This window comes from Cervus canadensis, chromosome 30, assembly GCF_019320065.1.
Source record: "Cervus canadensis isolate Bull #8, Minnesota chromosome 30, ASM1932006v1, whole genome shotgun sequence".
In the NCBI taxonomy this organism is placed as follows: Eukaryota; Metazoa; Chordata; class Mammalia; order Artiodactyla; family Cervidae; genus Cervus; species Cervus canadensis.
The window spans coordinates 6,247,349-6,272,700 of record NC_057415.1 but is presented as its reverse complement, the minus strand read 5'-3'; the positions used below and the strand labels follow the sequence as shown (position 1 = coordinate 6,272,700).

The following is a 25,352-nucleotide window of genomic DNA, read 5'->3' as shown; positions in this document are numbered from 1 at the left end:
ATGCTCTGAAATAATTTCCTGCCTTTACTTCCCTTTGTTTGAAATGCCCAGAAATACTGTACTGCTTTGACCAAAAACTGCATTCAGGTTTTTCCCATATGCTGTTACAAAGGGATTTCCCTGGTGGTCCAGTGGTTGAGAGTCTGCCTTCCAACTCGGGGAACACAGGTTTGATCCCTCGTCAGGGAATTAGGATTCCACATTCTACTCTACGGGACAGCTAAGCCCACGTGCTGCAACTACTGAGCTGGCACGCTCAGAAGCCTGCTTGGTGCAACTGGAGAGAAACCCGCGCACCCCAACTAACACCTGAAGCAGCCAAATAAATAATGTGTGCTTAGTCGTTCAGTCGTGTCCGACTCTTGTGCAACCCCATGGACTGTAGCCCGCCAGGCTCCTCTGTCCATGGGATTTCCCAGGCAAGAATACTGGAGTGGGTTGCCATTTCCTTCCCCAGGGGATTTTCCCAACCAGGGATTGAACCCAGGTCTCCTGCAGTTGCAGGTGGATTCTTTACAGTCTGAGTCAACAGGGAAGCCCAAATAGGTAATAAATAAATATATCCTAAAATTTATTTTTAAAAATAAAGAAAGGAAAAAAAAAGATGTTATGGAAAAACCCAAGCAAACTTTTTGGCCAACCCAATACTATGGATTTGGTCAGCTGCTACTTCTACCTCAAGACTCATCTCAAACTCTACTCCCTCTGGGAAGATATAACCAGTCGTTCTCTTCTATCTGCACTCCTTGTCCATATACGAGTACATCAGGACAAATAAGTAATGACATGCTTGACATCTCTGCCTCCTCCCACAGATTGAAACACTTGAGGGGAGGGACCATATTGCATTCATTCTTAAGCCCATCACAGTGCCAGCCACCTGGCAGGTGGTCAGTACATGCTGGATCAAAGATTGACTAGCAGGATGGAATCAAAACCAGTAGTCCCGAGGAAACTGGTAGTGTATACAATTCTTCACTCCTTATGTAAATACTTAAGAATAGACACTGTGCTAGACCTATCCACTAGGCACTGTCCGTTCCATCTTCCCATCTCCTATTTCTGCCCCAGGCTAGTCAACCATTCTGTTCCACTGGTTACACTTCACTTCACGAGCGCTACCTAAGGAAAAGGATTTAGATATGCCATCAGCAGAGAAGAGTCACTCAGCAGATTTTAGCATCTGCCAAGCACCCACTCATCAGCCTAGAATTTTATTCCCTACTTGCATGCTCCATCAATGCTCATATTAAGAATGTATTCGGCAATGGTGAACGATAAGGTCTGAGGGCAAGAAAAGTGGTGGCACAGTCTTATGGAAATAGGCCTAGATTCACAGTGTTTCTGGGATTCATACAGGTTGATGAATAGCTCTGACAAACTTCGTTTCATTGCTGTATAGTATCTATCCCACTGTATGGATGTACCAGGATTTGTTTATCCATTTTACTGTCAACGAACTAGGACTCCACACTTATACACCAAGGGTCTGGGTTCAACCCCTGATCAGGAAACTAAGATCCTGCAAGCCAAAGCAGCACAGCCAAAACAAAACAAAACAAAAAACCAAACAACGCCCCCAAACCAGATGGGTTGTTTGTGGTTTTGAGACATCATAAGCAACTGTGCTATGTACGTTCTCATATGCTTCCTGGTATCCAGGTATAGCTGCTTATCTGAGGTATAAAACTAGAGTATACTTCTGGGTTATCAGGAATGACCACCTTCAACAGTATCAGATACTACCTAAATGTTATCCAAAGTTGTTCCAATTTACATCTCCATCAGAAGTATGTAACAATTCATGATCCTCTGATCGACAGTCCCCAAATTTAGGGTAGTGATTACCTTCGGGAAAAGATTAGGACCATAACATTTAAAAAAGAAGAGAATGACCAAAAAAAACCCCTAAATTTTGCTACAAATATGTATTTTCAGACCCAAGTCCATTACTTATGAGTTCAGGCACAGTATTAGGTAAGGTGTTACAGGAAAACATGAATGAACGTTTTGGCCAGCCTAATATTTCAGTTTCTTAACTCAGAATTCTAATCAGCAAACTGAGAATGAATGATAGCAACACGGGTGTCTTCCTGTGTGAGGATGTGCGTGGGTAAAACGAGACCGCTGTGAAAGCCTGGTGCAGCGCCCGTCCTGCAGAGACCTGACTCCCCGCTCCCTTTTCCAGAACAAATCTATTCTCACCCTCCACACGGTCCAGCAACAAAATGATCCCATATAAATCGAGCTGTTCTAGTTTCGAAAAAAATTCATAAAGTAATGAAAAGCATCTACAGGCTCTGTTTGTGACAAAGTCCAGTGGCTTTTGACCTTTGGAGTCTGAACAGCCCTCCAAAGGCTAAGGAACAACACCTGTGGTCAGTCTCCGTGTAAAAGGAGAACAGACACCTTCCTGATCAGCAAACGCCCTTGTAGAGTTGACAGTTTACTCATGTTCCTCACCTGCTTCTTTCTCAGAATAAACTGAACTGGTTCTTTACCATTCCCATCATATTAGAAGAAAGCAGAGAAACAACAGCACTTGTGATCTGCTGCTGGGAATACCCTGTCTTCATATACGCACAAGGTGGCCCCACATGTCCCCTCTTCCTCCTCCTGTCCATGCTGACAGCAGGTGAGATGAGGAAACTGGATCACAGTGAGATCAAGTGACGTGTCCAAGATGAACCAGCGAGTGAGTGCAGAGCTGGGAACTGAACCCAGGCAACTGGCTCCAAATTCTCCTTACATATTTAAACAAAACTGAGGTTATATTCCAGGGACTGTTAACATTTTCTTATGTCTTTGTTCTGAAATACTGAGTTGGCCCAAAAGTTCGTTCATGTTTCTCTGAGGATGTTACAGAGGAACCCGAATGAACTTTTTGGCCAACCCAGTGTTTTTCACAGCCTCATATATTTCATCATTTAATAACAAGATAGACTTTGACCTGACCCCCAACTACTGGACATCTGGATTGTTTCCAGTGTTGCCCCATTATTTGATAATAGGGAGACATCCTCCTACATAAATCTTTGTGTACACCTCTCATTGTCCATTTACATTCACTTTCTAGAGGTCACGGTACTGGGCCAAAGGGTCTGAAAATAAATATTTAAAATCTCTGATACACCTTCTTAATCATTTTCGATAAACATTATACTATTTAACCTTGTATCAACCATTTATTTATACTTACTTTTCCCCTAAAAACAGTTATATCATGGATACAGTTCTGTCATGTAAGCTCAGAATGCTTTCTGGCTTAATTTTTAAGGTGTTTGTCTTTTCCTAATTAATGGACTTTATTTTGCAGAAGGAAATGGCAACCCACTCCAGTATCCTTGCCTAGAGAATCCCGTGGACAGGGGAGCCTGGTGGGCTGCTGTCCATAGGATCGCACAGAGACAGACACTACTGAAGCGACTTAGCATGCATGCATGCATTGGAGAAGGAAATGGCAACCCACTCCAGTGTTCTTGCTTGGAGAATCCCATGGATGGAGGAGCCTGGTGGGCTGCCGTCTATGGGGTCGCACAGAGTCAGACACGACTGAAGCGACTTAGCAGCAGCAGCCACAGCAGAGTTTATTTTTTTGAGCAGTTTTAGGCTTGCAGAAAAAATTAAGCCCCAAGTGCAGAGAGTTCCCAAATACCCCTTCAAGGTTACAGAGTTTCCAGTGTTATTAACATCCTGCATTACTGTAGTACCTTTATTACAACTGATGAGCCAACACTATAAAGATCATTAACTCAAGGCTGTCATTTAAGTTAGGCTTCACTTTGTATATTCTGTGGGTATGGACAAATGTACAGTGACATATATCTAAGTACCCATTAGGCTATCATTTAGTGCAAAGCTTTACTGTCCTAAAAATCCCATTCTTTGTCTGTTCATCCCTCCCTCTCTCCCCGAGCCCTCTGTAATCATGGATTTTTTCCTGTCTTTATAGTTTCGCCTTTTTTCTGGCTTTATTTTTGGTGTGTGCTTTTGCTTTCCCATAAGTAATAGCTCTAAGCCCACTCTATTGAGTCTAGACACTTGCCCAAGTTGAAATACTATCCATATTCTCTACCCAACCATGATTCACCAAAATAAACAACACTGACCCTTTCTAAAGATCGACCACATGCTATCTGACCCTTGAGTGTCCCTTATATCTTAGCTGCTTGTCTACCTTATCATCTCCCTAAGGCAGAGCCCCCAACTCTTCTCAAAGGTCAAAGGGACTAATCATCCACACAACACAGGGGATATACAATTTTTAAAGCAAGTCCCCAAAGCAGCTAACTCTTGGATCACTATATTCAGCAGGACTCCTTACAAATTACATACATTAAATGAATAAGAAGCTGTTATTGGCTATCAAATGCCATGATATACACAAGAGAAGTTAAAACTGCTATTTTCAAGAAGGGACAAAGTGAAGCCAACTGTGAACTGTTCAGCTGATTTTATGGAAAATCTCTGACTGCTTGGGAAAAAAATGGGGAAAGAGGAGTCTACATGGGGACAGATGGAAAGGCTAATAGGAAATCCTCCCTGCTCTTTGCCATCCTTCTTGAGCAAGGGACTGATGTTTACCTGCCAGTGTTCTTCCCCTGTTACCAAAATATCTCATTATGCACATCATACAAAGAACAGTATTAGAGCTCTTTGCTGCCTTGAAGGAATGAAACATAAGACCTTCCAATTTTACAGCCTCCGTTAGAATACATTTGTAGGTTTTACCATATTTAAAAAACACCCAAATGTTTTTCATCCTGGTTCAAAGATAGACAAAGAAGCCTCAGAAAAAGCTTTAGCTATTTAATAGTTCTACCTAGAACATCACGCAAAGAGCAGAATCCACAGAGCCGAGGACCCCATCTCAGAAGACATATGGTCCAGTCTCCTGAATTTAACAAAGGAGCCCAGGAGGACCCAGTGGAAAACCCATTCTGGGGTCACTCAGGTCGCCGCACCTACCATTCTGGGTGAGCTTTGTGGAACAGATGAGGGTGGCAATCTGAAAGCTGTCCTTTGTGCTGTCCTTGGCTGGTGCAAAGCTGGCTGTGTTTTTAGATGCTTGGAGCTCCTTTTCTTCCATCTCCACCTTGGTTCCAGGCAAGGTCAGGTAGAATTTAGCATCTTCCATCTTCTTGTTGTCACCCTGCAAAGGAAACATGTCAGGGATGCCAGAGAGCAGACAAAATCTCTTAGGTGCAAATAAAATAATACTTATCGTGAGCGCAGTGTATTTCTAGCATAAGAAACAAAGTTTTTATATTAGATCCCTTTTAACTCTGAGGTGTTATAATGTTTTTCAAAAATCTGAGCCCGGAAATAATTTAAATATTGTATGAAAATGGAGTAAGGTAGGAAGCAGAAGTCAATATCCTAGTCTGTATTATAAGTATGTAAGTAAAGAGTAAGGTTGGACTTCATTTTCTTGAAAGTGTAAATTGTCCAGTTATACTTCATTGGGTCCCCTGAGAAGAAACAGCTAGCTATGGCTTCCAACACTATTTCTGAGCTCAGGAGCTATTAACGGAAATACACATCAGGCAGCTTCATCTCAGAAAAGCTATCAACTGAAAAAAGCCTCCTTGACATTGTTGGACAAATGAAATCTTCTCAACATCTTTCAACTCTAAAATCTCAGTGGGAATGATAGCTCTGCAGCACGTGGATGCAAGAATAAGGACAAAACTGATACCGGAGGAAGAGGGGCCCCAGAGCACAGAAACGGTGCCTGGCTCTCACTGATATGAAAACCACATCCTACCACACCCATCACCTGCTAACCCAGTCCAACAGTGCAATTATCAACGCTCCACAAGGGGAGATGCAAAGAACAGAAAGCCAGAGAGTGACCTTTGGCTGTTCACCTCCATGATGCCATTTGCAGAAGGAGGGACCATCATTTAATAAAATTTTTTTTTCTTGGCCATGCTACACAGCATGTGGGATCCAAGTTCCCCAACCAGGGATGGAACCCAAGCCCCCTGCAGTGGAAGTGTGACTGGCGGTCCCCACTGGACCATCAGGGAAGTCCCAGGACCATCATTTATTAGACTGAAGGGGATGGGAGTCCATGAAGCTGGTGTGACCACAGTCCTCTGGGATTCGAGACTGGTAGGTGTGAACACATATAGGTCTAGAGAAGTTTCTGATAGTTACACACAAAATCTAAAAGGAGTTTTCACAATCACTTTCAGAGGGAGTAAGGAGGTCCTTGGCCTCTTTCTTTAGCACCACCTTATACACCACCAGATCGTGCCTCCCGTCCTGCAGAGTGGTGCCATCCGTGTTCATCAGCTTCACAAAGGACACGCCAAAGGCTCGCTCTGATTTATCTCTGGCTGAAAAGACAAGAAAAGATGTCTGAGCAGGGCAGGAGGATACCAGGGGGTGATGGCTATGAGAGCTGGGCACATGTGTCTGCAGTTAGGTGCTCGACCGCACTCTAATCAATCAGTTCGGTGAGCTCCAATGAGCCATATGGAGTATGCATGTCACCGGCTCCCTGAAGGAACAGTTCCTTAACTGAAACCTTCTGGTGCCCCCCACACATACCCTGCTCTTCCTGTATTTATGAATGAATGACACCAGAATCCACTCGAGCATCCAATCATAACAACGAGTATCGACACTGACCCCACCCCCAGGCTAACTCCACCTCCTGAGAGCCTCTGGACACCTTTTTTCTCCATTCCTGCTGTTCCCTCCTGAGTACAGACCACCCTCATCACTTCCCTGTATTCCTAAAATGCCAGGCTTCCAAACCCTCCCATGGGCTATCTCACTGCTGCTGTTTTTAAAACAGACTCAGTGTGTATGTACCGATCTCTCTGTATACATGTGTTTACTTAGTTATATTTTGCTGCGCTGGGTCTTTGATGCTGTGCACGGGCTTTCTCTAGCTGTGGTGAGCAGGGACTACTCTCTAGTTGTGTGTGGGCTTCTCACTGAAGCAGCTTCTCTTGTTTTGGAGCATGGGCTGTCAAGCACAGGCTGAGTAATTGTGGGGCATGGGCTTAGCTGCTCCTCAGCAAGTAGGATCTTCCCGGACCAGTGATGGAATCCGTGACCCCGGCATTGGTAGGCAGATTCCGAGCCACTGGACCACCAGGGAAGTACCTCAGCAAGTATTTTATTTATTATATTTCAAGGTTTGTGGACAGCAAGGAGATCAAACCAGTCCATCCTAAAGGAAATCAGTCCTGAATATTCATTGGAAGGACTGATGCTGTAGCTCCAATACTCTGGCCACCTGATGTGAAGAACTGACTCATTGGAAAAGACCCTGATGCTGGGAAAGACTGAGGGCAGGAGAAGGGGGCGACAGAGGATGAGATGGTTGGATGGCATCACCAACTCCATGGACACGAGCTTGAGCAAACTCTGGAAAACAGTGAAGGACAGGGAGGCGTGGTGTGGTGCAGTCCGTGGGGTTGCAAAGAGTCAGACACAACTTAGCCACTGAACAACAATAACATGGTTGTGATGCCATCTAAGGTTTCTGTTCCTCTCTTTTCCCAAGATGCCAAGGTGCCAGGAAAAGGGGTTATGTGTTTCTGCTGGCATCTGGGAAGGAGAATCCAGCCTCTTGAGGAAAGAAAGGGCCTCCCTCCTGGTCTTCAGAGTTGGCCTCTGAGCTCACATGTCCCCTACTCAGATGTCTATGGCTGGGGGGACTCGTGGCCCCTTCTCACCACAGGCACACCTCTAAGCTCTGGTAGTTCTCGTGTGTCCCCAGACTGGCTGAGCAGGTATCTGTTATGAAAAGATTATACTATGGTTTGTTCATATGTTCTCCTTTTGATGGCCACTTGGGCCGTGTCCAGTTTGGCTGGGGATACCATGACTAAAGCTGTTATAAATAGATACCAAATCACCACCACCACCACCACCTATACTTGCAATCCCCAACCATTCTGGCACCAGGGACTGGCTTCATGGGAGATAATTTCTGCACAGACCAGGGGCAGGGGGGGATGGTTTCAGGATGGTTCAAGTGCATTACATTTGTTGTGCACTTTATTCCTATTATTATTGAATCAGCTTTACCTCAGATCATCAGGCATTAGACTCCAGAAGTTAGGGACTCCTGACCTATACAACACTCTTTAATGGCTCCGCTACAAGATGGTCTAAAAGAACCTTCATTTTTCATGATCCTGCCTCAGCCTGCCTGGAATCAGACTGTCAAGGTGTCAATCTGGGTCCTTACTAGCCCTGTGACCTTGGGCAAAGTGAAAGTAAAAGTCACTCAGTCATGTCCAACTCTTTGCAACCTCCATGGAATTCTCCAGGCCAGAACACTGGAGTAGGCAGCTGTTCCCTTCTCCAGGGGATCTTCCCAACCCAGGGATCGAACCCAGCTGAGCCACCAGGGAAGACCGAGAATACTGGAGTGCGTAGCCTATGCCTTCTCCAGTGGATCTTCCCAGGAATCGAATCAGGTTCTCCTGCATTGCAAGTGGACTCTTTACCAGCTGAGCTACCAGGGAAGCCCAACCTTGGGCCTAACATCTCTGTGCCTCACTTTCCTTGTGTACAGATGTGGATAAAAGTAGTATGGATCTTATCAGACTACTGTAGATACCAAACAAGATAGCGTATAAATAGAGCTTCACGTGTTATCTGGTACAAACTAAGAGCTGAGAAATGCTCCTTTGGTATAATGTAGAACTGGACGAAATTGCTAATATTTGACTGTCTGCTACTGACCTATAAAACTGGCACTTTACGATGGCTCAATTTAATATTATAATTGCTCCCACTTCAGCCTCCCTTTGCTCTTTCAAACACATTTCTCCACCATCACCCTTTGCTGGGCTAACCTCTGCTTATCTTCGAGGCTCAGACAGGATGTAGGAAATCTTAGGGGTAAATAAATCCCCAGGCAGGGTTGGGTGCTAGGCTTACAACTCCACGTTTGCTGCTGTAACACGTCACATTGATCTGACCTTCATCGTCTGTTTTCATACTCATCTTTCTAACTAGATCACAGAGACTTTTCAGAGCAGTGCCTGAGTCCTGTCTACTATTATCTATTGAGGGCCTGGCCTGCAGGCTGGTAGGTAGACGGCAATCAAAAACTTCAGTTTGGAAGGAAGGACTGGACTTTCATGCAGTGCTGAATAAGAACAACACTTCCAGACACATTGTGATCAAGCGGAAAATAAACAATATTCTCCTTTGTTCACACTTTAGAAAAGTCAACTCATGAACTATGTTCTAAGATTTGAAATAGTTCTTTCATGGAAAAAAAAAAATTGGGGAAACTAGAGATTAAACACTTTTCTGGCTTCAGGATTTCTCAGCAATATGACAACATACACTGTGAATGCCTAAGAGGAAAATATAATACACAAGCATTTCCTATCTCTATCCAACTGTGAAACTCAACCTGTCAGAGAGCATCTATTAGCATCTTAGAGAACCTTAGTACTCACAGAACACATTTTGGGGAAATTCTGATACAGAACGAACAACACAAATCTTGGAAACCTAGAAAAATTCATTAAAAAAATATTTCTTTAGCACCAATGAATCCTGAAATAAAGATGCCAAGTATCTTGTTTTACAGACACACAAAAGTGCTGTTAAGCAGGATTTTTTTTGATGAAAGATATTGTTTTGATTAAAGTATGTCGTAGACCTCCTAATACTTACATTCCTGAGACGACCGGTGTCGGAAGGTAAATCTTATATGGCAGCGAGTAACTTCTTCTATAGCAATGGACACCTGCATAATAATTCAGAATTACGAGTTTATATCAATTCAGTCCTTGGCACGCAAAGCTCATTTTATAAAATGAGGCCCATTTTAGTATCTGGTCATAAGGAGTCATTGTGATAGACTGAGATTTTGTGGAGGACTTCATTCAAGAGAGGTTTATTTATTTCTCAAAACCAAGTGAACCTCAAGAGATCATCTTTGATATTTATCATAGATTCTGAAAGTGGAAACACTACAGATTTCTAGTGTCTTCTCAAGTGTGAAGCAGGAGATGCTTCAGAGTGAAAACATCAGTACTTGTACCTTTTGGACTACAAGCTGTACATGAATACAGTAATACGTAGGGACTATAATAGAAGGAAAGGGCTTCCCTGGTGGCTCAATGGTAAAGAATCTGCCTGCCAAGGCAGAAGACCCAGGATCAATTCCTGGGTTGGGAAGGTTCCCATGAGAAGGAAATGGCAACCCACTCCAGTATTCTTGCCTCGAGAAACCCATGGACAGAGGAGCCTGGCAGGCTACAGTCCATGAGGTCACAAAGAGTCAGACACAACTGAGCACATACACACACTAGAAGAAAAAGATAAAATACTGGAGAAAAGGAAGCTTTTTCTTTTTGCTGCTTATATGTACAGAAGGGACAGGGAAAACAGAGGCATGGGGCAATGTACAGAGCAGAGAATTTGTGGCAAGAGTTTAATTATGGTGTGGTTATATAATGGACTATTATGCAAGTATCTATCAAACCTCAACATGAATCAGCCATAGGTATATATATAAATCCCCTCCCTTTTGAACCTCCCTCCCAGCTCCCTCCCCATCCCACCCCTTCTAGGTTGATACAGAGCCCCTGTTTGAGTTTCCTGAGGCTTACTGCAAATTCCCATTGGCTCTCTATTTTACATATGATAATGTAAGTTTCCATGTTACTCTTTCCATACATCTCATTCTGTCCTCCCCTCTCCCCATGTCCCCTCTCTGTTTCTCCATTGCTGCCCTGTAAGTAAGTTCTTCAGTACCATTCTTCTAGATTCCGTATATATGTGTTAGAATATGATATTTATCTTTCTCTCTCTGACTCACTTCACTCTGTATAATAGGTTCTAGGTTCATTCACCTCATCAGAACTGACTCAAATGCATTCCTTTTCATGGCTGAGTATTATTTCATTGTATACATGTACCACAATTTCTTTATCCATTCATCTGTCGATGGATATCTAGGTTGCTTCCATATTCTAGCTATTGCAAATAGTGATGCAATGAACAAGGGATACACATGTGTCTTTTTCAATTTTGGTTTCCTCAGGGTAAATGCCTAGGAGTGGGATTGCAGGGTCATATGATGATTTTATGCCTAGTTTAAATTTGTATCAACAGCATGATTCAAGACATATGAAGTATGTAAAAATTGTGGAGGATGGTTCAGTTCAGTTCATTTGCTCAGTTCTGTCCGACTCTTTGCAACCCCATGGACTGCAGCATGCCAGCCTTCTTTGTCCATCACCAACTCCCGGAGTTTACTCAAGCTCATATCCATGGAGTCGGTGATACCACCCAACAATCCCATCCTCTGTCGTCCCCTTCTTCTCCTGCCTTCAATCGTTCCCAGCATCAGGGTCTTTTCAAATAAGTCAGTTCTTCGCATCAGGTGGCCAAAGTATTGGAGTTTCAGCTTCAACATCAGTCCTTCCAATGAACACCCAGGACTGATCTCCTTTAGGATGGACTGGCTGGATCTCCTTGCAGTCCCTCTTGAGTCTGCTCCAACACCACAGTTCAAAAGCATCAATTCTTTGGCGCTCAGCTTTCTTTATAGTCCAACTCTCACATCCATACATGACTACTGGAAAAACCAAAGCTCTGACTAGACGGACCTTTGTTGGCAAAGTAATGTCTCTGCTTTTTAATATGCTGTCTAGGTTGATGGTAAGCTTTCTTCCAAGGAACAAGCGTCTTTTAATTTCATGGCTGCAGTCACCATATGCAGTGATTTTGGAGCCTCCCAAAAAAGTCTGCCACTGTTTCCCCATCTATTTGCCATGAAGCAATGGGATCAGATGCCATGATCTTAGTTTTCTGAATGTTGAGTTTTAAGCCAACTTTTTCACTGTCATCTTTCATATTCATCAAGATGCTCTTTAGTTCTTGTTTTCTGCCATAAGGGTGGTGTCATCTGCATATCTGACGTTATTGGTATTTCTCCCAGCAATCTTGATTCCAGCTTGTGATTCATCCAGTCCAGGATTTCTCATGATGAACTCTGTATATAAGTTAAATAAGCAGGGTGACAATATACAACCTTGACATACTCCTTTCCTGATTTGGAACCAGTCTGTTGTTCCATGTCCAGTTCTAACTGTTGCTTCCAGACCTGCATACAGATTTCTCAAGAGGCAGATCAGGTGGTCTGGTCTTCCCATGGAGTTAAAAACTTTCCACAGTTTGTTATAATCCACAAAGTCAAAGGCTTTGGCATAATCAATAAAGCACAAGTAAATGTGTTTCTGGAACTCTCCAGCTTTTTTGATGATCAAACAGATGTTGGCAATTTGATCTCTGGCTCCTCTGCCTTTTCTAAATCCAGCTTGAACATCTGGAAGTTCACGGTTCACTGCCTGGCTTGGAGAATTTTGAGCATTACTTTGCTAGCGTGTGAGATGAGTGCAACTGTGCAGCAGTTTGAACATCATTTGGCATTGCCTTTCTTTGGGATTGGAATGGAAACTGACCTTTTCCAGTCCTGTGGCCACTGCTGAGTTTTCCAAATTTGCTGGCATATTGAGTGCAGCACTTTCACAGCATCATCTTTGAGGATTTGAAATAGCTCAACCAGAATTCTATCACCTCCACTAGCTTTGTTCGTAGTGATGCTTCCTAAGGCCCACTTGACTTTGCATTCCAGGATGTCTGGCTCTAGGTGAGTGATCACACCTTCGTGATTATCTGGGTCATGACGATCTTTTTTGTACAGTTCTTCTGTGTATTCTTGTCACCTCTTCTTAATATCTTCTGTTTCTGTGAGGTCCATACCATTTCTGTCCTTTACTGTGCCCATCTTTGTGCATTTTTTATCCCTCCAACCATTGTGGAGGATGGTTACTTCTGAATTAAGATAAAAGGACAATTATTTTTTAGTTTTCTGTGGAGAGTTTTTAAGACTCTGACAATCAGAAAGAGTCAATGTGGATGAGCAACAAATTCCCACTGAACAGCACAAGGAGCTATATTCAATATCCTGATCTCAGCCATAATGGAAAAGAATACTCAAAAGAATGTATATATACATATGTACGTGTGTGTGTGTGTATATTTATATACATGGACGAGCTTCTCTGGTGGCTCAGTGGCATTAGCCACTCCTGCTAATGCTGGAGATGTGGTTCAATCTCTGGGTCGGAAGGATCCCTGGAGACAGAAATGGCAACTCACTCCAGTATTCTTGCCTGGGAAATTCCATGGACAGAGAAGCCTGGCGGGCTACAGTCCACGGGGTAACAAAGAGTTGGATATGACTTAGCAACTAAACAAAAACTAGAAAGACATGTGGATAATGGAATTGCTTTGCTGTACAGCCAAATTAACACAGCATTATAAATAAACTATACTTCACTTATAAAATAATAAAAAAGGAAGAGCTAATGGAGCCTGGGGTTCTGAAAAAGGGGGCTCTAGTGTAGACTCTGACACAGAGCAGCTAGAGGAACATGGCTGCTTCACTTCTCTGAGTGTCAGTTACCTCTTTAGAAAAAGGGCTACTGTTGGGACGTCCCTTGTGGTCCAGTGGTTAAGACTCTGCCTTCCAATGCAGGTGGTGCCCAGGTTGGATCCCTGGTCGGGGAACTAAGATCCCCCATGCTGCTCAGTGTGGTGAACAATTAACAAAAAAATAAAGAAAAGGGGGTACTGCAACTCAGACCATTTCAGCTGCAGAGCTATTGCAAGGCTCACATGAGCTGACTGATCTCAAGAGCACTTTGGAATCTGAAAAACACATAATTAAATTGAAAGGGGGCCCAGCAAACTTGGTTAGAGGCCAAGGAGGAGAGAAATGTTAGGAAACTGCTCACAAAAGTGTGAAAATTTCCATTTGGTGCTGGGCCATCTTGGCAGCCTCTTATATCATTACAACCACAAGTTTTCCTCCAAATTTCAACACATTTACAAACTAGAACGTCACTTAAGATTTCTGAAGTTTCTGAAAGAGAAATGCTCTTCTGAAGAATTATGATGATCAATTCATTTCTCACAGCACCCCACAGGCAACCTCTGTAAAACTTCAGGACAAAGGAGGAATCATTGGTGGGTAAAAGGGTCATTTGTGGAGACGTGCTTGGACCTAAAGTCTGTCAAACAGAGTGAAGTCAGTCAGAAAAACAAATATAGTATATTAATGCATATATGGGGAATCTAGAAAAGTGATACAGATGAACCTACTTCAGGGCAGGAATAGAGACACAGACGTAGAGAACAGATGTGTGGACAAACGGGGTGGGAGGAATCAGGAGACTGAGGCTGAGATATATGCAGCACCACGTATGAAACAGACAGCCAGGGGGAAGCTTCTGCGGGCGCAGGGTGCTCAGCTCAAGGCTCTGGGGTGACCTAGAGGGGTGGGATGGGGAGTGGGAGGGAAGAAGGGTCAGGGGCGGGGGTATATGTATGCATATGGCTGATTCACTTCACTGTGCAGCAGAAACTGACACAACGTTATCAAGCAACTACATCCCAATTTAAAAAAAGAGAAAGGGAATCTAGAAGAGGTTTCACATATGACAGAAGTTACTGACAGCACGTCCTCACCTTGACGGTCTCACACCAACAGGGCTGCTTGACTTGATAATACACCACTGATTTGTACTCAGAAATGCCTTCATATCCAGCACCAGGATGAATTGCTTTCTTTGGATGGAAAGAAAAAATTAGGAGGTGACAATATTATCTAGACCCTCAGGGTACTCCACATGGCGAGTGCCTGTCTTACATTGGCATCCATAAGTTGATGACCTCTGGGGTGAAGAGTGAGATGACTTTCTAAGAAGATGTGGTACATATATACAATGGAATACTACTCATCCATATAAAGGAATGAAATAATGCCGTTTGCATCAACATGGATGAACCTAGAGATTGTCATACTAAGTGGTGACGTTAAGTCAGACAGAGAAAGACAAATATGACATCACTCATATGTGGAACCTAAAGGATGACAGACATGAACTTATTTACAAAATGCCAACAGACTCACGGACATAGAAAACAAACTCCTGGTTTCCCAAGGGGAAGGGTGAGGAATGGGATGGGATAATTAGGAACTTGAGATGAAAAGATACACATTACTCTACATAAAATAGGTAAGAAGGACCTACCGTACAGCACAGGGAACTATATGGAATATGTTGTAAAAACCTACATATGAAAAGAATCTAAAAAAGAATATACACAGATGATCGATAGATAATGCTGTATAGATAGACACTTTGCTGTATACCTGAAATGAACACAACATTGTAAAGCAACCATATGTCAATAAAAGAAATTAATTTAAAACGACTGAGTTTTGGGCTTCCCCAGTGGCTCGTTGGTAAAGAATCTGCCTGCCAATGCAGGAGACACAGGTTTGATCCCTGATCTGGGAGGACCCCACATGCCACAAAGCAACTAAGCCCAGGTACCACAACTCTTCAGCCCGTGCTCTAGAGTCTGCGAGCTGCAACTACTAACCCCACGTGCTACAACTACTAAAGCCCGCATGCCTGAGAACCTGTGCTCCGCAACAGAAGTCACTGCAATGAGAAGCCTGCACACCCCAACTAGAGAGTAGCCCCCAAACACCAGAAACGAAAGAAAAGCCCAGCAAAGTAAAAAATAAATAAATTAATTAAATTATATATATTTTTTAAAAAAAGAGTGAGTTTCTAGCACTTTGAGGGTCCAAGCATCTCAATGCGTAGTTGCTAAGGCACCCAGTTCCAGCTTAACATTCCTCTTTGCTGGAACTTTTACTCTCTCTTCCATTCCAACCATATACTGTCCTTCTTTTCTTTCTTCTTTCCTCTTTCAGTGAATGGAGGTCTAGTGAAGGTGACCCAAAGCTAAGCACTTTGCAGACATAAAGCCGTGTGAGGTCCTGGCTACACTCTTGTTTTAAGGACTTGGTACGTAGGTGTGGTGTGTCCACTAGAACTTAGGGTTGTGGCTCTTCCTAGAAAGGAACCACTTAGTTCGAGTCAGGCCTCCGTGGGGGTACTTCCAAGCTAGTTAGCAAAGCCATGAAGATGTGCACTTGAACTCTTGGGGCAAAAGGGCTCTCCTGACAGCACCAAGAAATCACTCCCACATTGTGGCCCAGGGCATTCTGCTTCTCCCTCTATGCAGAGGACAACTTGTCTTTAAACAACCGATTCCTTCAAAGACGAGCACATCCCCAGGAAGCGGGGGACGGTGTACTCTGCTGTGCCCCCACCACGATGCACTCGGTGAATGGAGCGGACTCCCCAGCAGGTAACTGTGGCTCACACAAGAGGAGCCAGAGGTCACTCGGGAAAGTGAAAGCCTGCCGTGACCACACCTTGCCTATCCTCCTCCATGATGTCAGAATCAAGACTTAACTTCTATTGGAGGAACAATGGACCGGAAGTCAGGACACCTGTGTCCGTTTCCTGCAGCACCTCTGGGTCCTGTGCTTCCCTGAGAGAACACCTTATCCTCTCTGGGCTGCAGCTTGCTGATCTCTGAAACTAAAAAGCGTGGTAGTTGACCTCAAACCAAGAGCCCTTCAACTGTAACAGCTCTAAGCCGTACATCTCCACTGGTTCAGCTCACTCAGGTGGAGGACCTGTACCCTCCAGATCGAAAGAAGGACCGTATCAGATTGAGTGTCTGAATTACTTGAAAATGATTAAGAACCTCTACATCAGGGGCTTCCCTGGCAGCTCGGTGGTAAAGAATCCGCCTGCCAATGTAGGAGACATGCGTTTGATCCCTGATCTGGGAAGATCCCAGATGCCTTGGCACAAACTAAGCCCATGCACCACAACTGTTAGGCCCAGGAGCTGCAACTACTGAGTCCATATGCCTCAACTATTGAAGGCCAAGAGCCTGTGCTCTGCAATGAGAAGCCACTGCAATGAGAAGCCCGCACACTGCAAGAAAGGGTAGCCCCCACTCACTGTAACTAGAGAAAGCCTGTATGCAGCAATGAAGACCCAGTGCAGCCAAAAATAAATCAATAAAAAAAAAGAGAGAGAATCGCTACATCAGAAATGTACACCTGAAATCCTGGTGGCTTGCGGTCTTTCTCAGCACAGGAGAAATAACGAAAATAAGAGTCTATGTGAATTTATTAATAAAATTGGTAACTGCTAATCACAAATTTAATGGGCTTCCTACTTTTTTGCTGTGAAACACCAAATCCACTCTACAGTGAAGAACAATTAACATCAGGCCTGAAGTCCTGTAAAGGTGTGTGTGATGGCAGTGGGACTACAGGGAACATCACTCACCTCCAAGAGCCTGCCCTCCTCGTCATGTACAGACATGGTCACCTCCACGTTCTTTGGTGTCTTCTTTTTCCCCTTGTCAAACTCCCCATGGATCAGGGTGACATAAATATCATTCCGAACATCTCCTGCAATACAACAACCCATCCTGTGAGTGGTGCTACCTGGAGTCATTTTAAAATTTCAGAGTGTAATAAGATGTAAATTACATGTAAAATATAAAATGCTCTGACTTTGTAATAAATTATTTACATGGGAGTTTTTATACGTATTGTTCCCCATAGCTTACCCCATTTTACCTCTCCATACATAGCACAGGGTCTCTGAAGTTTAGTGCTATTTGTTGTAGATGTGAAACTTATATAATATAGTACATCAACTATACCACAATAAGAACATGTGAGCAATGATTTATAAGCATATTCATTATGGTATTGTTTGTTAATGTGAAAACTTTGACACATCTTCAGTTTCCAACCACAGAAACATTTGGTTGAATAAATTATGGTACAATGAAATGAAATAATATTCATTTACTCCTTTAAAAACCAGACTGAGCACAGACTCTGTTATGAAGTACTGTGCTGGGTGTTTGGGAGACAACGGTCAGCCATACACCCACCAGCCTTGCTCTCAAGCAGCTTATAGTCTGGTGGGTGACAGAAGCATTCTCAGATCATCATCTGACGAGATGCATCATTATAAAGTCAGGATCAATGGAGGGTGTGCGAATCTATCCTTTGGGCTGATACTGGAGGAATGAGAGGAGGGAGAGTACGTAGCATGTGCAAAGGCCCAGAGGTAGCATATCCATGATGCTTTCAAGTGAAGGAAATCTGGTATGAGATGAGGTTATGGAGACAGACATAAGCCTGCCTGAGGCCAACAGAAGAATTTGTATCTTCATCCTAAATATAAACAGAAGTCATCAACATGTTTTCAGAAAGGAAGGAGTGTGACGATATCAGAAAGGCGTTTATAACCGACCATTCATGCTACCGTGTTGAGAAGGAGGTAGAAAGAGCAGAGACAGGGAAACCAGTTAGGAAGACATGGCAGTTGTCCAGGGAACTGATGATGGGAGCTGCAATCCAGGGAGCTGCAGCCAGATAAAGCACGGGGTGCAGCTGAGAGGCTTTCAAAGGGAAAACTGGTCAACCTTCTCCCTCAATCCTGTGTGAGGTGAAGGGAAGGAGGTGTCAAGGGTGATTTCCAGATTTCTTGTCTATGCAAGTGGATGGATGAGGGGCTCTTCTCTGAGATAAAACTTAATAAAAGAGTCAGGCCCAGATGCTTAGGATGACAAGTTCCAGGTGCAGATTTTGAGTTAAGAAATAAAAAAGAAAGAGTGATCCAATTGAGGGTGGGAAGAGAAGGTCCTCTTCGCACCTCTGATTAAAGGAAGGGTCTCAGAACTAGAGATTTGGATTTATAGGCAACTAACACACAGAAGCAAAATGAATGGATGAGGACTTCCCTGGTAGTGCAGAGCTCCCGACGCAGACGGTCTGGCTCAACCCCTGTCAGGTAACTAGATCCCACACGCCACAACTAAGAGTTCACATGCTGCAGCCAAGACCCAGCACAGTAAATGAATAAATATGAAAAAAAGGAGTGTCTGAGATCACCTAAGGAGAGAACGGAGTGCAGAAGGAAAGGAAGGGGACCTGTTAAAGACTGAACTGTGTCCCCCACCAAATTCATGTGTTAAAGAGATGACTAATGTAAAATGGGGTCATATGGTGAGCCCTAATCCAACATAACTGATACCTTCCTGAGACAAGGACACAGATAACACACAGATGAGGGCTGACGGTGTGAGGATACAGTAAGGAGGCAGCAACTGGTAAACCAAGAAGAGGATTCCAGAGAAACAACCCTGCAGATATTTTGATTTTTGACTTCCAGCCTCCAGAACTATAAGAAAACACACTTTCATTTTTTATATTTTATTGTTTGGCTACACCACGTGGCATATGGGATCTTAGTTTCCTAACCAGGGATCAAATCCTCACCTGCTGCATTGGAAGCACAGAGTCTTGACCACTGGACCTCCAAGGAAGTCCCATATACTTCCATTGCTTAAGCCACGCAGCCCGTGGTTCTTTGTCACGGAAGCCCAAGCAAACTAAGACAGGGCATAAGGACCAAATACTGAGGAACTCTGAAGTTTAAAGGTGAGCTCGAAGATGGTAAGTTGGCAAAGGAATCCTGGGAGAGACGCCAGGGGAAGAAAAAAATGAGAAGAGTGTGGCATCACCAACAACGTGTGGCAACATTCCAGAAGAGGGAGTGAGCAACCGTGTCATATGCTGGCCAGAGACGATCATCAGGCTAAGAATATCCACTGGACTTAGAGACACTGTAATCTTTAGTGAGCAGTGATAGCCATTCTGGACAGAGAGAGACTGACAGGTGAAAAAAGAGAGAGGATATAATTGCTTCCACGAATTTAGCTACAAGGGAAAATGCAGCAGAGGGAAGAATTAAAGAAGAATCTGGAGCCTGTTCAAATAGTGACAAAAAGGACCTCAGTGAGGGATGTGGGCCCAGATCTATGTTTCTCAAACCTGGCCAATTACCAGAATCCCCAGGAGAACCCAATAAAGGTCCATATGGTCAAAACTATGATGTTGACAGTAGTCATGTATGGATATAAGAGGTGGACCATAAAGAAGGTTGAGTGCTGAAAAACTGATGCTTTCAAACTGTGGTGCTGGAGAAGACTCTTGAGAGTCCCTTGGACTGCAAGGAGATCGATCCAACCAGTCCATCCTAAAGGAGATCAGTCCTGGGTGTTCATTGGAAGGACTGATGCTGAAGCTCTAATACTTTGGCCACCTGATGCAAAGAGATAACTCATTGGAAAAGACCCTGATGCTGAGAAAGATTGAGGGCACAGAAGGGGGCGACAGAGGATGAGATGGCATCACTGACTCAATGGACATGAGTCTGAGCAAACTCCAGGAGGTAGTGAAGGACAGAGAAGCCTTGTATGCTGCAATCCATGGGATGGCAAAGACCTGGACAAGACTCAGTGACTAACAACAACCTGGAGAACCTGGGTCTTACAAACTGAATCAGAGTCTGGAAAAGTCTGGGAATCTGTATTTTAATATTACCCAGGTAACCCTGATTGGCTAAACCAAAGGCTTACATTTGAGAACCATCATTCTGGATGATTTTTAAAGTCTATTATAGCCCTGGCAGTTTGAGAAACATAGATCTGATTTCAAAGGTGAATTCACTTTGTCCAAAGAAAAAACTTGTCTATTTCATTTTTTTAGGTTTCGGTCTTGCTGAAGAAATAAAATGGCCATCAGTTACAGGAAGAATACCAATACTTATTTTTATAAACAGCAAGAAGACAAACATTTTCCAAGAATGTTGATGAACAGGCATTAGGGTGAAACAGCTCTGTAAAGGATGAAGCAGATGAAAACTACTATTCGTGAGCAAAGAAGAAGAAGATCTCCATTTTAGAACTCTTTCACTTGTTCACTCCACAAATAATTCCTTTAATACTATGTACACAAATGCGTGAGGCCGTCAAACTGTTTTGTGTGTGCATGCTCAGTCTCAGCTGTGTTCATCTATTAGCAGCCCCATGGACTGTGCCCACCAGGCTCCTCTGTCCATGGGATTTCCCAGGCAAGAATACTGGACAGGGTTGACATTTCCTCCTCCAGAGGATCTTCCCCAGCCAGGGACTGAACCGCATCTCCTCCACTGGCAGGCGGATTCTTTCCACTGAGCCACCAGGGAAGCCCATCAAATTATTACTGCTCCTTAATTTCACCAAGGAGGAACAAGAGCTTCAATGAGTTTAAAAGAACCTGGGGACTTCCTTTGTGGTCCAGTGGTTAAGAATCTGTGCTTCTATTGCAGGGGGCACAGGTTCAATCTCTGGTCAGGGAACTAAGACCCCACATGCTCTGCAGGACAGCTAAATTAAATAAACAAATAAAAATTTTAAAAAAACTTGAATTTTTATGCAATAGATGTAACAGTTTGGTTTTCAAGAATTTTTCTAACATGCCAAAGATTGTTTATTCGTATTTTTTCCTAATGAATATACAACATATCTGTGTTTTAATATTTATAAAATATATTTTATATAATACACACACATAAAGTTCCTCAAGGGGATGATGTTCTTTTATCACTACAATGATCAAGGAAGTAAATGGGTCAAATTGGTGAGTTCCCTAGAACACACAGGCAGATCACTATCACGTGGTGGCAAAAAAGATGAAACTACAGTGGGAAACTGCAAAACGTTTACATTCCTATCACCCCAAGTAAGGGGAGAGCCAAGACCACAGCTGGAGCTAAAGTCAATGGAGCAGAAGGTCCGGCTGAGTTTGGGCTGAGCGGGCACCTTGCTGCAGTTTCCTGTCAAGGAGCCCACAGTGTTGGTGATGGCATCATGAGAAGAGGCACGTGCAGATGAAGCAAGTTATTCTTGGGGCAGAGAACCTGTGCTATTTAGTGCTACTGAATGGGTGGTCTAGGAAGTATTTCAGAAGGACTTGTGCAGAACACAAAGGAAGAGAAAGCAAAGAGAAAATTTTGAGTTACTTGTAAAAGCGCTCTCTTGGGCTTGCATACTGGGTAGTTTTCTAAGAAACTGCAACTTGCAAACAATGAAATTTGATCCATGTTGCCTCAAGGGTCCCATGAGAGCACTCCATGGTCACTGTGGCACTATGTACAATAGCCAGGACATGGAAACAACCTAAATGGCCATCAGCAGAGGAATGGATAAAGATGTGGTACATATATAAAATGGAATATTACTCAGCCATAAAAAGGGAAAAAAATTGGGTCATTTGCTGAGACATGGATGGACCCAGAAACTGTCATATAGAGTGAAGTAAATCAGAAAGAAAAAATCATATTCATACATATATGTGGAATTGGAAAAAACTGTTATATATAATCCTATTTATAAAGCAGAAATAGACACACAGACAGAGAGAGCAAATGTATGGACACCCAGAGGGGGAAGGGGTTGGGATGAACCAAGAGATGGGCATTGACGTATATACACTATTTGTGCATGTGTGTGTTAAGTTGCTCAGTCATGTCCGACTCTTTGCGACCCCATGAACTGTAGCCCACTATACTTCTCTGTTCATGGAATTCTCTAGGCAAACACTATTCATACTATGTGTAACAGATAACCAACGAGAACCTACGTATAGCACAGGAATCTCTACTCATTGCTCTGTGGTGATCTAAATGGGAAGGAAATACAAAAAAGAGGGGATATATGTATAGGTATAGCTGATTCACTTTGCTATACAGTGGAAATTAACCAACATTGTAAGGCAACTACACTTGAATAAAAAAAATTTTTTTTAAAGTGATGGCTACATGGAAGAAAGTCCTAGAGAATGCATAACAGGTGAATCAAGCAAAGCATTTACCTGGAAGGATTATCTCAGGAAAGCCCATCTTCCGTGCGATAGCTGTGGATCGATCAACCAAGTGTGAAAAATTTTTCTGAACTTGCGTGAGGTCTCCTGGCAATAGCTTCAAGGACACCCAAAGTCCTTTAAAGAAAAAAAAGAAAGTTTTAGCTCTTTGTTACGATCTATATAATAAATGCACACTTGAATAAGAAAAATATATGCCTGGTATTAATACACAGATACATTACTGAAAAGACATCAATTCTCCCCCAGTTAACTTAGAATTTTAATGACAGTCCTGACAAAAGCATAGCAGGATTTCTTTGCGAATTTGACAGAGAGGTAAACAGATGTTTGCTCCGGGGGTGGGGGGAAGATGGTCCCTATCAGATACCAAAATAACTGTGAAGTTATAATAATGAGTGATATTCCACAAAGGAAACTATAAGTAAGGTGAAAAGACAGCCCTCAGATTGGGAGAAAATAATAGCAAATGAAGCAACAGACAAAGGATTAATCTCAAAAATATACAAGCAACTCCTGTAGCTCAATTCCAGAAAAATAAATGACCCAATCAAAAAATGAGCCAAAGAAGTAAACAGACATTTCTCCAAAGAAGACATACAGATGGCTAACAAACACATGAAAAGATGCTCAACATCACTCATTATTAGAGAAATGCAAATCAAAACCACAATGAGGTACCATTACACGCCAGTCAGGATGGCTGCTATCCAAAAGTCTACAAGCAATAAATGCTGGAGAGGGTGTGGAGAAAAGGGAACCCTCTTACACTGTTGGTGGGAATGCAAACTAGTACAGCCGCTATGGAAAACAGTGTGGAGATTTCTTAAAAAACTGGGAATAGAACTGCCATATGACCCAGCAATCCCACTTCTGGGCATACACACTGAGGAAACCAGATCTGAAAGAGACATGTGCACCCCAATGTTCATCGCAGCACTGTTTATAATAGCCAGGACATGGAAGCAACCTAGATGCCCATCAGCAGACGAATGGATAAGGAAGCTGTGGTACATACACCATGGAATGTTACTTAGCCGTTAAAAGGAATTCATTTGAATCAGTTCTGATGAGATGGATGAAACTGGAGCCCATTATACAGAGTGAAGTAAGCCAGAAAGATAAAGAACATTACAGCATACTAACACATATATATGGAATTTAGAAAGATGGTAATGATAACCCTATATGCAAAACAGAAAAAGAGACACAGATATACAGAACAGACCTTTGGACTCTGTGGGAGAAGGCGAGGGTGGGATGTTTTGAAAGAACAGCATGTATATTATCTATAGTGAAACAGATCACCAGCCCAGGTGGGATGCATGAGACAAGTGCTCGGGCCTGGTGCATTGGGAAGACCCAGAGGAATCGGGTGGAGAGGGAGGTGGGAGGGGGGATCGGGATGGGGAATACATGTAACTCCATGGCTGATTCATGTCAATGTATGACAAAACCTACTGAAATGTTGTGAAGTAATTAGCCTCCAACTAATAAAAAAAAAAAATGAGTGATATTAGTAGTAAAGATATATAAATCAATGAAAACAATGAAATCAAGTACTATTATATATAGCTATTAGGCATACAGCAAAAGAGACAACAAATCATGAAACAATGGATCAATTCCATAAATGTACTGACATAGTCTACTGTACTCAGAGCAGAATCAATCTAACCTCTCACCACGTATTTTCATTAAAATAAATTCCTAATGTAAAAATTAATAGAAAAACAGACCAGAAATTAAAAAAATAAGTGTACAAATTTCTGAACCATTTTTCTAAGTAAAGAAACAAAGGAAGAAACCATAAAAGCAAAATAATTATCTATACAAGCTGAAATTTTGATATTCATAAAAAACAAAAGGTATACTTCATATACCATACACTACATACAACTATAAAAGGCACGGCAAAATACTTGTAAGAAATTATGAGTTTATATTCACTAGATGAAAAATATTCAGATCACAAACAAAACATGAATACACAATTCACCAGGAAATACAAGAAGTTTATAAATATTTGGCTAACCAGAAACTAATAAGTATGCATCCTAAGTAGATGGACTATTACCTTTAGTATACAGTTTATAAACTGAGAATGAAAACTTCAGAAAATTATAAATACATATGAGTGCCAGATAACTCACTGTCATTTTTTTTTTTTGATGCAACAGAGTTATAGAAGTCAACTTTTCACCCCTCAAACAGGTAAAGAATTTTAAACATCAGTTTGCCAAGCAGGCAGATAGCAATTAGTGCCCATCTATGGAAAGAGTTCTGGTAATATGTGTGTCTCCAGTCATAAGCTTATTCCTATCATCTGAGCCAGAAATCCTACTTCTGGGAATTTTCTTGGGGAGACAGTCCTAAATATGAAAAAGATAGTATGTATCTTTTGGAGAAGACAATGGCAACCCACTCCAGTACTCTTGCCTGGAAAATCCCATGGACGGAGGAGTCTGGTGGGCTGCAGTCCATGGGGTCGCTAGGAGTTGGACACGACTGAGCGACTTCATTTTCACTTTTCACTTTCACCCATTGAAGAAGGAAATGGCAACCCACTACAGTGCTCTTGCCTGGAGTATCCCAGGGACGGGGGAGCCTGGTGGGCTGCCGTCTATGGGGTCGCACAGAGTCGGACACGACTGAAGCGACTTAGCAGCAGCAGCAGCAG

General features: G+C 42.8%; 1 protein-coding gene across 2 annotated transcripts in view; it reads right to left on the bottom strand.

Annotated features, from left to right (window-relative positions):
- DOCK5 (dedicator of cytokinesis 5) overlaps positions 1-25,352 on the bottom strand; it is a 277,587-nt gene that overhangs the window by 99,873 nt on the left and 152,362 nt on the right. For both annotated transcript variants that reach the window (XR_006266643.1, XM_043453375.1), the window contains exons 13-18: positions 22,664-22,789; positions 17,235-17,359; positions 14,533-14,631; positions 9,664-9,736; positions 6,241-6,344; positions 4,969-5,152 (exon numbers count right to left, since the gene is read on the bottom strand). Coding sequence is in view for 1 of the 2 variants with exons in the window: in XM_043453375.1 (XP_043309310.1) it covers positions 4,969-5,152; positions 6,241-6,344; positions 9,664-9,736; positions 14,533-14,631; positions 17,235-17,359; positions 22,664-22,789 (711 nt within the window). In the remaining variant the exon portion in view is untranslated. The remainder of the gene's footprint in view (positions 1-4,968; positions 5,153-6,240; positions 6,345-9,663; positions 9,737-14,532; positions 14,632-17,234; positions 17,360-22,663; positions 22,790-25,352) is intronic.